The sequence below is a fragment of the Rattus norvegicus genome, chromosome 7, assembly GCF_036323735.1.
Source record: "Rattus norvegicus strain BN/NHsdMcwi chromosome 7, GRCr8, whole genome shotgun sequence".
Classification (NCBI taxonomy): Eukaryota; Metazoa; Chordata; class Mammalia; order Rodentia; family Muridae; genus Rattus; species Rattus norvegicus.
In genome coordinates, this window is record NC_086025.1 from 44,003,881 (window position 1) to 44,016,907 (window position 13,027).

The 13,027-nt window shown below is 36.5% G+C and overlaps 1 protein-coding gene across 50 annotated transcripts in view; it reads left to right on the forward strand.

The window, feature by feature from the left end:
- Ppfia2 (PTPRF interacting protein alpha 2) overlaps positions 1-13,027 on the forward strand; it is a 474,298-nt gene that overhangs the window by 351,623 nt on the left and 109,648 nt on the right. For all 50 annotated transcript variants that reach the window (XM_063263774.1, XM_063263778.1, XM_063263775.1 and 47 more), the window contains one exon: positions 2,970-3,086. In XM_063263774.1, the coding sequence (XP_063119844.1) occupies positions 2,970-3,086 (117 nt within the window). The remainder of the gene's footprint in view (positions 1-2,969; positions 3,087-13,027) is intronic.

The window sequence follows — 13,027 nt, forward strand, 5'->3', positions numbered from 1 at the left end:
AATTCTAAGAAGACAAAATGATATTTAAAATAACTTGATTTGTAACAAGAACATCAAGTCTCTCAAAAAAGAAATCAAAGAAGATCTCAGAAAATGGAGAGATCTCCCATGCTCATGGATTGGCAGAATTAACATAGTAAAAATAACCATCCTACCAAAAACAATCTACAGATTTAACGCAACCCCCCATCAAAATCCCAACACAATTCTTCAAATACATGGAAACAGCAAATCTCAAATTCTTCTGGAAAAGTAAGAAAAAAAGCAGAATAGCAAAAACAATTCTTAACAATAAAAGAACTGCTGGGGAAATCACCATCCTTGACCTCAAGCTCTAGTACCGAGCAGTAATGATATAATCTGCATGGTATTGGTACAGAGATAGACATGTCGATCAATGGAATAGAATTAAAGACCCAGAAATAAAACCACACACTTATGCACACTTGACCTTTGACAAGGAAGCCAAATATATACAAAGGAAAAAAGGAAAGCATCTTCAATAATTGGTGCTGGTCTAACCGGCAGTGTGTATGTACAAAAATGAAATTAGATCCATATTTGTCACCTTGCACAAAGCTCAAGTCTAAGTGGATCAGAGACCTAAACATAAAACCAGATCAGCTGAATCTAACAGAAGGAGAAAGTGAGAAAGAGCCTTGAATTCATTAGTACAGGGGGAAATTTCCTAAACAGAACTCTAATGGCTCAGGCTCTAAGATCAAGAATTGATAACATATACCCAAAAGATATCCCACCATGCCACAGGGGTATGTGTTCCACAATGTTCATAGCAGCCTTTTTTGTGATAGCCAGAATCCAGAAACAACTCAGATGTCCCAAAACAGAAGAAAGGATACAGAAAATGTGGTTCATTTACACAATGGACTATTACTTAGCTATTAGGAACAAGGACATCCTGAGTTTTGCAGGCAAATGGATGAAACTAGAAAATATCATCCTGAGTGAGGTAACTCAGATCCAAATGGACATGCATGGTATGTACTCACTAATAAGTTATTAACCAAAAAAATATAGAATTCCCAGGATACAATCCACAGAACTCAAGAAGGCTAAGAAGCTGAAGGGCCCAACTGAGGATGCCTCAATCCCACTTGGGCAGGAGAAGAAAGCAATCACAGGAGGTGGGGTGCAGGGGAGGAACCTGACTGGGAGAGGCGACAGCAAGGGGAAGAGGGGAACGTGATCATGTATGGGGAGCAGGGACAGGATTGAAGCCCTGAAGTCCAGCAGAAAGAACTGAAACAGGCAACATCCAGAGGTAGGGTGTAGGGAGACCCACTAGAACCTACCAGAGACCTGGGAGATGAGAGACTCTCAGGACTCAAAGGAAGGGATCTTAGATGAAATGCACAACAGTGGGGACAGAGAACTTATAGGGTCCACCTCCAATATAAAGAGCATCAAGTGGATGGATGGGGTTGGGATTCTACAGTCAAAAACTCTAAATCATAATTGTTCCTATGTGAAGGAACTGCAGGGATAAAAATGGAGAGGAGCCTGAGGGAAATGAGGTCCAGTGACAGGCCCAAATTGGGATCCAATTCAAAGGGAGGCTCAAGGCCTGACACTATTACTGATGCTATGGTGTGCTTACAAACTGCCTCCCCAAAAGACCCAACAAGCAGTTGAATCAGATGCAGATATTTACACCCAACCAATGGACAAAAGCTGCTGACCGCTGTGGTTTAATTAGGGAAAAGCTGGAAGAAGCTGAGGAGGAGGGCAACCTGTAGGAGGACCAGCAGTCTATTTAACCTACACTCCTGAGATCTCTGACACTGGATCACCAACCAGGCAACATTCACCAGCTGATTTGAGGCCCCCATCACATAAACAGCTGCTGTTTATGAGGACTGCTGGACTCAGAGAAAGTCCACCTAACTCTGGAGAGACTTGGAGACAGGTGGGGTGGGGAGTGGAAGAGGTATGGAATGTGGAACATTAGGAAGTTCATCCGGTATGGGGATAATGTCTGGACTATATAGAAAGATTAAAGAGTAAATTTTAAAAAAAGACAAAAAGAGAAAAAAAACAATTTGTTAAAAGTTTAAATGTGTGAAAATAAATTGAGGACACAAGATTGAATAACACAATATAAAATAAATTACTCAAACTTAATTTAGAAATTCTTTTGTACAATTCAGTATTTATCACATACAAAATATCACAGAAATGAATTTGTTTTGGATCTAGGTATAACATATAGATTAATCATAAAAAGGGATTCCATTAAATTTTATTATTACCATCATGTATATATTTTTATATAGTAAGTAATTATATTGTAAAAAATTATTTGAAAATATTAGAATAATATTTTATACTCAGCTTATTACTTGGATCACATTTGGAGTTGCTTGAGAACCTATTTCTCTGTGAGAATATCGTGCCATAAATTTGAGCTGAAAAGCATGAGAATTTACTGCTGATTTATTTTTCAATTACGTAAATATGGAAGAGAAATGACCATCCAAATAACCACTGTAAATCAGATTTAAATATAGTAGTATGGATCATCTACAAATTCGTGTAAATCCTGCTCACAGATTTGCTACAGGCTATCTCTGTAGATTAAATAAATGGAACTATAATCATTTATTTTTCTGCCTCTATTTTATGTATATTTCTTGTACACTTTTAAATTAATCACAGCAAGAATTGTTGTAACACCAAAATTAAAAGCTAATTTTGCCATTAGGGACTATTTACAAATGGAAAATAGATTCTTTAGGTAACATTTGCGGCAACTTTAAATTTTAAAGAGAAACGTTTTGAATTTACCAAAGTGTTATTTAAAATGATGACCTAAATTATATAACGGCATTTTTGAAATAATAATGTAGCTAAATTTAATATTTGCACTTCAATCCTATTTCCACCTTCATTAGCCATGAGCCATATTAACGAAAATTATCTTTTAAAGGAAGTATCCTTTTATTTTGCAGATTGTTGCCTTGCGTGAGCAAAATGTTCATATTCAAAGAAAAATGGTATCGAGTGAGGGGTCCACGGAGTCAGAACATCTTGACGGGATGGAACCAGGCCAGAAAGTCCATGAAAAGGTACGGCACACATAACCTCTTCTCAATGCAAGCGCCTACTGGCTGATTCATTTGGTAAGAATTTGAAAAATAAAATCATGCAATGGTAAACTAATGAGAGGTTTTTATCAATTACTTCCATTTTTTATTTTAAATTTTAGTGTTTGATTTGTAGTATGTATATATATATATGACATTCTATTCGTTGCTGTTAATTTGAGTATATGTACAATTTAATTTATATGCTCAAGGTACATACAATGTACAATTTAAACTACATATAAAGTATTTTGTATGGTACTGTTTTGAAGTTTATAAGTTTATAAGTATTATTGCATACAGAGTATTAATAAAAATGTTCTTGGTAATAATTTTTTTGATTTAGCAGTTGATTTCTTTTTTCCCCCTCAATAATCTTAGTCATACTTCTGATAATGAAACATTGTGAAATCAAATACAGGAAGCCACTGAACTCCATTCATCCATCCAATCATTCATTCACCTTTAGAAAGAGGACTTTTTGTTTTTTGCAATGTAGTTTTGACACAGGTAAAGGATATCAGTAGTCTGTTTGGCCACTATTGAAAAATGGTTTCTGTGTTTCAAGCATAAGACAGAGAATATAAATAAGTGGACCTGTAATTAGATGAAAATTATTTAAATATTTGCATAAACTGGGATTAAAACTCACAGGAATCTACTAGTTTGCTTGTAACCCGTTCTATTTTTGGACATTAAGCTCCTTAGGACCACATGAATCAGGTAGTTAAAGTGGCATAATTGCAAGTGCCAAGAGGTTTTAAAACCCAGAGATTAAGGAAATAGTGACAGAATGACAGCAAATAGCATTAGATTCCTACTCAATGGTAAGGCAAGCCCTTCCTCGCTGATACTGTTGGAGCGGATAAATGGGTGTTTCATCCTTTCTTCAACTGCCAAGGAAACTGAGTTACTCAACAGTGTTTGCAAAGGCATCCTTAACGTCTGATAGTTGACAACTGAACCATGCATGCATCTACTGTCATCAACGTTTTTATTTAAAACCACCATTTTAAAAAACTCCATGTTTTTTGTTGAAATCTTAAGCTGAATGTTAATAGTGAGTAATTTATGACAATTTCATAAGCTATATATGAGAATAAAATAAACACATCACTTGCTTTTCCTTTCTGTTAAGTCAGTCAGTGTACTGCCCATCACTTTAGAACAAGGGATTTGCATTCAGAAGCACATTAAGGAAAAAAACACAAAATTTGCCATTGTTCATTCATTTACATGATGCTATTAGAAATATACCTTTCTTCAAAAATTATAGTCACATGGATTTGATTATGAAAACCAAATGTATATAATAATTTTTACACACACACACACACACACACACACACACACACACACACATATATATATAATATACAATGGCATTTGTTCTGCTGGACTCCAAATAGAAGAAACACATGAAATAAGTTTTTCAGGAATAAATAACTCAAACACTTTTCTACTTTTAACACGCATATATACATATGTATCTGCATGCATCTACTGTCATCAACCATCGAATGATGTTCTAGATAACATAAATGATAACATATGCCAGCTAGAGTATGCAGCCAGTGCATCAGCTACTAGTGTGTAACTAAGCTGTAATTGTCATGTGACAATATTGTCTCATGATGTATCATCCAAATTTCATAAGACTTCCTCTTTATTTAGATAATACACAGCTCCATATAATTTTCTACTCAAAATATAGTTTTCATCAGATTAATTCTCAAATTAAATCTACTGAAATGGGATAAACAATTCTTTTTTCTCTCTATTTTTTAAATGGATTTTTAAAAATTTATTTACATTTAAATATTATCCCCTTCCTGGTTTCCTGTCCATAAGCCCCCATCCCATTTCCCCTCCCCTTCTTCTATGAGGGTATTCCTCGACCCATCCACCCACCCCTTCCCACCTCCCTTCCCCTACACTGGGGGTTCCAGCCTTGGCAGAACCAAGGGCTTCTCCTCCCTTTGGTGCCCAACAAGGCCATCCTCTAAACTACATGTGCAGCTAGAGCCATGGGTCTGTCCATGTGAACTCTTTGAATGGTGGTTTAGTCCCTAGGGGCTGTGGTTGGTTGGTGTTGTTGTCCTTTTGGGGTTGCAATCCCCTCCAGCTCCTTCAGTCCTTTCTCTGACTTCTTCAATGGGGACCCTGTTCTCAGTTCAATGGTTGGCTATGAGTATCCACCTCTGTATTCATCAGGCTCTGGCAGATCCTCTCAGGAGACAGCTATATCAGGCTTCTATCAGCATGCACTTCTTAGCATCAGCAATGTTGTCTGGGTTGGTGGCTGTATGTATATGGGTTGGATCCCCAGGTGGGGCAGTCTCTGGATGGTCTTTTCTCCAGTCTCTACTCCAAATTTTGTCACCATATTTCCTCCTATGAATATTTTTGTCCCCCAACTAAGAAGGACTGAAGCATCTGCACTTCGGTCATCCTTCCTCTTGGTTTTAGTTCCTAACTCTAAATGAAATATCTTTAGTTTAAATGTAGCAATAAATTAGTCTTGTGGCTGTATTTCTTTACCTTATGCTAGTCCTCAACAAACACAAATGTAAACAAGAATTATTGAAAACGGCACCTCAGTAGCTGAGCACTTAAGTAATTGACCTTAACTTTCTATGCTAATCTGGCTGCCTCCGAGCTCCATCCCATGATATTTGTTATTATTATTGATCTCCCAGCTCTATCCCATGATATTTGTATATTATTATTATTGATCTAGCTCTTTGGACTTCAGGTGTTTTCATGATCTCTCTCTGGATGTCTTCTTCATGGTTCCTATTTCTTCATCTTCCTTGTTGATCTGAATATCTCTCTCTCTCTCTCTCTCTCTCTCTCCCTTCCTCCCCCCTCCCCCCCCGCTCATTCTGCCTGGTGGATGTCACACCCTATTCTCTCTTTTGCCCAGCTATGGGTTGACCAGCATTTATTGATGAGGCAAAGAATAAATGGCAAGAATTGTTTACACAAACTTGAGACAGGAGATAAGTATAAGTATTACAAAGCCCTATCCAGATTGAAATGAGATACAAGGAAAGAAAAATCAGCACTTGAATAATTCAAGCATAAATTTATACACCATGTACCAAAAAAAACCATGACTACAACTAATGGACCTCAGAACTACAGGTATATAAATGGAAGAATCTGAGAAACTGGGGACTTGAAAATCTGTGTGCTACTGTCCATTCTTTTGGCAGAAATATAAATAAAACTTTTTAAACACTGTGATTATATATTCATTTTTTTAAATTTTAATAATTGAAGAAATACTTCCATGTGCTCGGGATTCACAGTGTAGCATCATAGTTTATAATGCCTCTTCAATAGCCTTCAGTAGGTACCATGTGCTACATAACTTTATGTTAAATTGAAACAAGTTAACATCATCTGAAACAAGAAAGCCTTCATAAGGTCAGGCTGTAGATAAAACTGTAAGGCATTTTCTTAATTAATGATTATGACAATGGGCCCTTGTCATTCCTTGGCTGGTGGTCCTGTGTTCTGTAAGAAAGAAGGATGGCAGACATTATACAGAGAGCCTAAGTTGGAGGTCATCATCAAATCCTCCAGGGAATCCTGAGGAAGATGAAGTAGAAAGATGGTAAGAGTCAGAGGGGGTATAGGACAGTAGAACAAGATCCTCTAAATAAACTAAGGAAGGCTCATGTGAGCTTACAAAGACAAAAGCAGGCCTACATGTATCTGCACCTTCTGTGTATTCATCACAGCTGTTAGTTTAGTATGTTTATGGGATTCCTGATTAACAATGAGTCATAATCTGACTCTTCTGCCTGTTCTTGGGACTCTTTCCTCTCGTTGGGTTGCTGTGTCCAACATTGATATGATACATTTTTTTTCCATTTTTTGCTTCCTGATATTTATATTTTATTTTTCTGTGTTTGTTTGTTATCTATTAGAAGTCTTCTATTTCCTAATGAGAATGAGAACATGAATGCAGCTGCGGGAGAGGGGAGGTGGGCAGAACAGAAAGACAGAAAAAAAAGGAAAAGCTGAGAAAGTCGTGGTGAGCAAACCAATGGTGAGCAATTCAATGGTGAGCAAGCCAGGGAGGCCAGTAAAAGCTAACATCCCCGATGTCCTCTGCCTTAGCTCCTGCCTCCAAGATCTGGCCCTGCTTGAGTTACCCTCCTGAATTATTTTAGTGATGGATTAAGATATGCTATGCAAGCCAAAGAAAAGAAAGCCTTTTGTTTTGATCATGGTATTTGATCACAGCAATATTAACCTTAACTAGGAGAGAAACTAGGACCAGGATAGTGGGGTATGCTGTGACAGACACGACCACGTGTTTTGGGAAGGATTATGGAAGGGCTTGGAACTTTAGAATAGTAAAGCCATTGGGTGTTCAAAGCTTGGTGAGCTGTTTTGTGGAAACACAGAAGATAAGAATGTGGAGAACAACACAGATATTGTTGTAAAATGTCAGAGGAGAGCAAAGACTCCACAGGGCCTTTGCATGAAGAGTCTGTGGTGTCTGGCTAGGTGCCGATGAAACATCAGCTGGGATCATCAAGGGACCTGAAACACCATTGCTTTGCTGTGATAATCTGTGCTGGTTATCTGGAGCTGAATAATTAGCAGTGATTAAACGGAGACCATTATTGAGGCAAAATCTTCTAGGAAGTGTTTCCCTGAGTCAGTACACAAAAACTATGTTCCCGAGATGGCGAAGGTCTTCTCTTCTTTTGGCAGCCAAACTTGGTTACGTGTAATAGTCTCCTCCGTGTTACTGGGTTTTGGAAACATGAAGGGGTCAACTGAGGCTTAGCCCTGTAGGGCATTGGTGAAGTTGAAGCAGGAGTAGCAGTGGAAGCTTGAATTGAAGGGTCATGGAGAAAGTTGAGGTTTTCTAATGTGAAGAGCATCCAAGTGAAGCTACTGGTGAAAGAGCAGCCGAGTTGTGATAGAAGACCTCAGCGTTTTGGAGAGGCTAGCACCAGGGGACAACTACCAAGAACAGTGGCACGTATGGGGTGAAACTGACCCCAGACTAAATTATAAGCTAGCTATGTTGCAAAGGACAGAGTCAGAGAAGTGAACCCAAGCCCTTGGAAGAGACCAGAAAATTGTGACTGAATCCCTGGTATTGACATTGAGTGATTTATACTCTTAAAGTTTATTTGTATCTAATTGTGACAACGCCTTCACTCTTCCTTCCTGAAATAATTTATTATGAATTTTGTAGGAGCCCACAGCTGACAGACTTTGGATTTTTAAAAGGACTATGGATTTTGTTTAAAGAGACTGAATTTTTAAAGTGTTTGGATATTTTTAAGGCTGTAGACTTAAAATAAGTTTGTATTTTATCCCGATGTTTACGTCAACATCTGATCTTGGGGATGAACAATAAAGGAAAGGTCTTCGCTTCAAAGTGGTATTTGTGTGTCACCTTGAGAATGGGTCAATGGTCTTAGAAAGGGGATCCTCAATAAAGAAAGTGACGTCATAATCAGGCTGTAGGCCTGATCAGTGATTGATGGAAGCACTTTAGGGGCCTACTATGGGTTCTTCTATAAGAAAGCAGTCTGAGCAAGCCAGTAAGCAGGACTCCTCCCTGGCCTCTGCGATCTTTCCTGTCTCCGGGTTTCAGTCTTGTTTGACGTCACATCATAACTTCCTTCAGTGATGAGCAGCGATTTCGAAAGCATTAGCCAGCTAAGCCCTTTACTTCCCAAATGGATCGGTCATGGTGTTTCATCGCAGCAATGACAACCTTAAGGAGGGCAAACATAAGACATATGATTTGTTCATTATTTTCATTTTGAATTTTAATAAGGAAACTGTAGTCTACTATATTAAACTTCTGTTTGGATTTCCACAATTAAATAACTGCTTCACTTGGACCAAATCTTTATCGGATAAGGGCTAATCGGACAAAAAATGAAAAAAATATAAGGTCCAGTTTGATCGTTTAAATATGTGTGGTTGTTTCATACAGAAAAGCATTGTTCATTATCCATTTCCGGTTTTATTTTCATAGCATGGCCCTTTGATATATAGTAATACGTTGATGAATAATTTATAATAGGATTATAATTTAATCGTTGCTTTTGAAGTCTATCGAAGCATAGGCAAACAGAATTTAGTCTGGGGAATGTGTGATAAATACCACGTCTTGTTCAGGGTAATAACGTCACTGTAATTACATCATCAGGGTAAATCACCAGCCATGTGGGGATGTTTTGTAACAGAACTTCAAGAATTCAGTTGACCCACTAGTTAACAAAAGAGCCTCACTGGATGTACCCTCAAAAGTGGACTTCATTCCTCACAAGTGCCCAAGAATTATTGTCAAATGTTTCAGAACAAAAGAAAAAAAAAGCAGCAAGGAAATAAGTTTAGATGAAATCATTTTAAAGGTTTCTTTGTGTTCTTAGATTTAGTGTGGCCCAAAGAATATTTTCACCTAATCTAATTTCAGAACACTACAAATTACCTTGTTTAAAGCCAGGCTCAACAGTGCTTATCTTGTTACTGTTTCTAGAGTGATGGAGTTAATCTGCAAGTTTCTACAACAGCCATGCTGCTCTTGGGGATAATCACTTTCACAATTGCCTGCTTCCTCTTTTGGTCTCCTGTCTCTTAGGAAACTAAGAGATGCAGATCAGTAGAATGGTAGTGGTAAAAATTCAAAAGACATGTGCCTGTGATAAATTTAGTAAAAACGTATTTTGGGCATTATTCATGTAAGCATCATATTAAAAACCTGATAAAATGCAAAATCAAACGGTATTAGGAGTTGAGTAAATATTATTTTGGAGTTTAAGAAAAAGATAAGGCATTAGATATGAAAATTTTAGTAATTAGTATTTAAAGTAAGCACTTGGTGTGCAAATGTGCTGAGTGGATTTTTTTTGTTATATTGTAGGTATGGAAGAATTACAAAATAATTAGATACTAATGTGCAAAAAGTTAGCAGGAATGGTTGAAGAGAATAGTGAGGGTAACAAAATTCTTACCGACCCTTGTAGAGTTCACTTTATTCTTTTTGCAATGGAAAAGGTTGAAAGGGTTTTAAGCTTAGAAGCTCCTCAATTACATTATTTTCAAAATAATTTGCACGACAGGTTAATATATACCTGACACTTTCCCATTCTTTAGTACATAGACCTTGGTCATTTTTCTTTTCAGATAATGTGTCTGAAATAAAATGACCTGTGTGGACCAAAGTGTTCAACATCCAGAAGCTATTCTATCTTCTCATTTCTCCAAGCTAGTAAATGTGTTCTTGTTCTTGTTCTAAGAACTACACATACTTATTATTTTTCTAGAGCTGATAATTTATTTTATGTGGGAGTATTTACAAAATGCTTGCAACTTCTCCTGTGTATAGTCTTTAATGCAGAACTGAATTCACAAGGAAGAGGCATTCCAAATGTTTGGTTATAGTATGTGACTCCTCAACGTTAGCTGAGGTCCAGTATTTAGACTCACGTGCTGGTACCTCAAATCCCCAAATTCTTAGCCAAACAACAGATCATTACTTACTCTAATGTGGGCTATATATCTAGCCAAGAAATAAATAAAGTGCTTGCCTTTGCCCATACCAATGTAGGTGATTTCATTGACGGTTATTTTGATGCTAAATCACGTTTCTATGAATACATAATTTTCTATTTATATTTAATCATATACACACTTCCCTGATGGGAATAATATTTTATACAGATAAAAGATAAACTTTCTTCTCTTTAATTCATGTTTGTAGGTTTACATTTGTCATCAGTCCTTTGCACACACAATTGCTTCGACTCACTTAAGAAACAGATGCCTAGGAGTATTAATAGTAAGCTGGTATATCTGGTCACTCTTGTAGCTTCCTCTTGATGAGTCCACAATCAGCCAGTTTTAGAAATAATGAAAATAAAAATACCTCAGAGTTTCATGAAAAGAAAAAAAAAAACAGAAAAAAACCAAATGGGAAAAGTGTCTTCATATTTAACAAAATGAAAATGAACCCACTGATCCAAATAACAGTAATCCTGACAGGAACCTAGTTGGTATGTTGATTATTGAGTTACCTAAGGCTGCAACACATAACACATTTAGGGACAATTTATACACATCTAAAAACTCAATAATGATACATTTGAGAAGGTAGAACCAGTGCCTTACTTTAGTTCTTAGTTTAGCATAGAGTCATTTCTGAAATTTCATTAGTGACTTTTTAATTAAAAATAAAATAAAATAATAAAATATTAACCCTAGTCATTTCCCGTCTTTATCCTTGCAAACAATATCCAAGATTTCTAAACATTATAGGTGTGTTTTTCATGTAAATCGCTTAAAATGTTTATTTCAAGATTTAATATGGGATGTATACTAATTTTAACTTCTAATATTTATAAACATTAATTATGAAAAAGTTGAACAGAAATTCCCTAGTTAAGTTTGATTTAAAATGCTATAATATGCCACATTTTTAACAATCCAAACGTTTTGGATATAGTAAGTTTACTTACATGGCAGTTTAGATATTATGAGAATAAAAGTTAGGTACACTATAATTCATTAGAAGGAACAATACAAACAAAAATAAACTAACAGAAACAAACTCTTGCTTTTAAATTTGGTAGAAATTTGAAATATTGTAATTTTTATAAATAATTTAATAAATTACTTGGAAGCTACAACTTCCATATTATGTTGTTTATCTTCATGGGTCTGAGTGATATCACTCAGTATAATTTTATCTATTTAACTTTCAGTAATGTGTACTTACAGTACATTTTCTTTTTGTTGTTATTTTCCTTTTGTTTCCTTCATATATAGTCTAATGGAGAATACTTTTGTCTTTTTAATACTTTTTCTATTTTATCATATTCCTTCCTCTGCCTCAACTGTTCCCAGATCTTCTAATAACTCTTTTTTTATTGGATATATTTCTTTATTTACATTTCAAATGTTATTCTCTTTCCAGCTTTTCTGTCCATAAGTCCCCTATCCTTCCCCCTCCCCTATAAGGTTGAGGCATCCACCCCCTTACCACCTCTTTACCTTTGCTGCTTCACGTTCTTTCTCTCGAAAAAAAGAATAAACTTTTAAAAAATGTACACATACACAGAGAGAGAGAGAGAGAGAGAGACAGAGACAGAGACAGAGAGAAACAGAGAGAGAGAGAGAGAGAGAGAGAGAGAGAGAGAGAGAGAAACAGAGAGAGAGCTAAATTTGTTTTGGTCAACTATACCTAAGAATGGATTCTGTCCCAGATTATTGGTTTGTATAACCAATGTCACTGCATTGAAGAAAATGGAATTTTCTGTTTCTGGGAAGATATTAGTTGCAAGGCATCAGATTTTGGGACTACTTCCCTTCTCCATGTTTGAGTTTTGCCTAGTTTGAACTTTTTCCAGTCTTGGGTATCTAATGGAGTACATGCGAATACTTAGGAACACAGACACAATCCATTGGTGGTAGAGGGGATACATTTAGAGAAGGATAATAGAGTAGAATATTTTGGGGAATGAAAACAGAGATGGGGAGTACTAGGAGCAGACAGGTTCAAGCATATAGTACTAGAGTGACAGGGATTGGGAAATAGGGGCTAGAGGAAAGCTCAACCAAAATAAATTATGTGTAAAGAAGCTACTTGGGAGTCTATGATCTTGTAATCCATGTGAAAAATAGAACCAGAGATGACAGCAGAACATATAAACTAATACAGAGAGAATACTGGGAACTGATGATTTATGTGGAAATAGAAACAGGGTAGTTGAGGAAAGGAATAGGCAGTGTATTAACTAAAACTAAAGGTGGAGGAAGAAGCCTATCAAACCATAGTAGTTTCTAACACACACACACACACAAACACACACACACACATATGGATGGATATATATATGGAGAGAGAGAGAGAGAGAGAGAGAGAGAGAGAGAGAGAG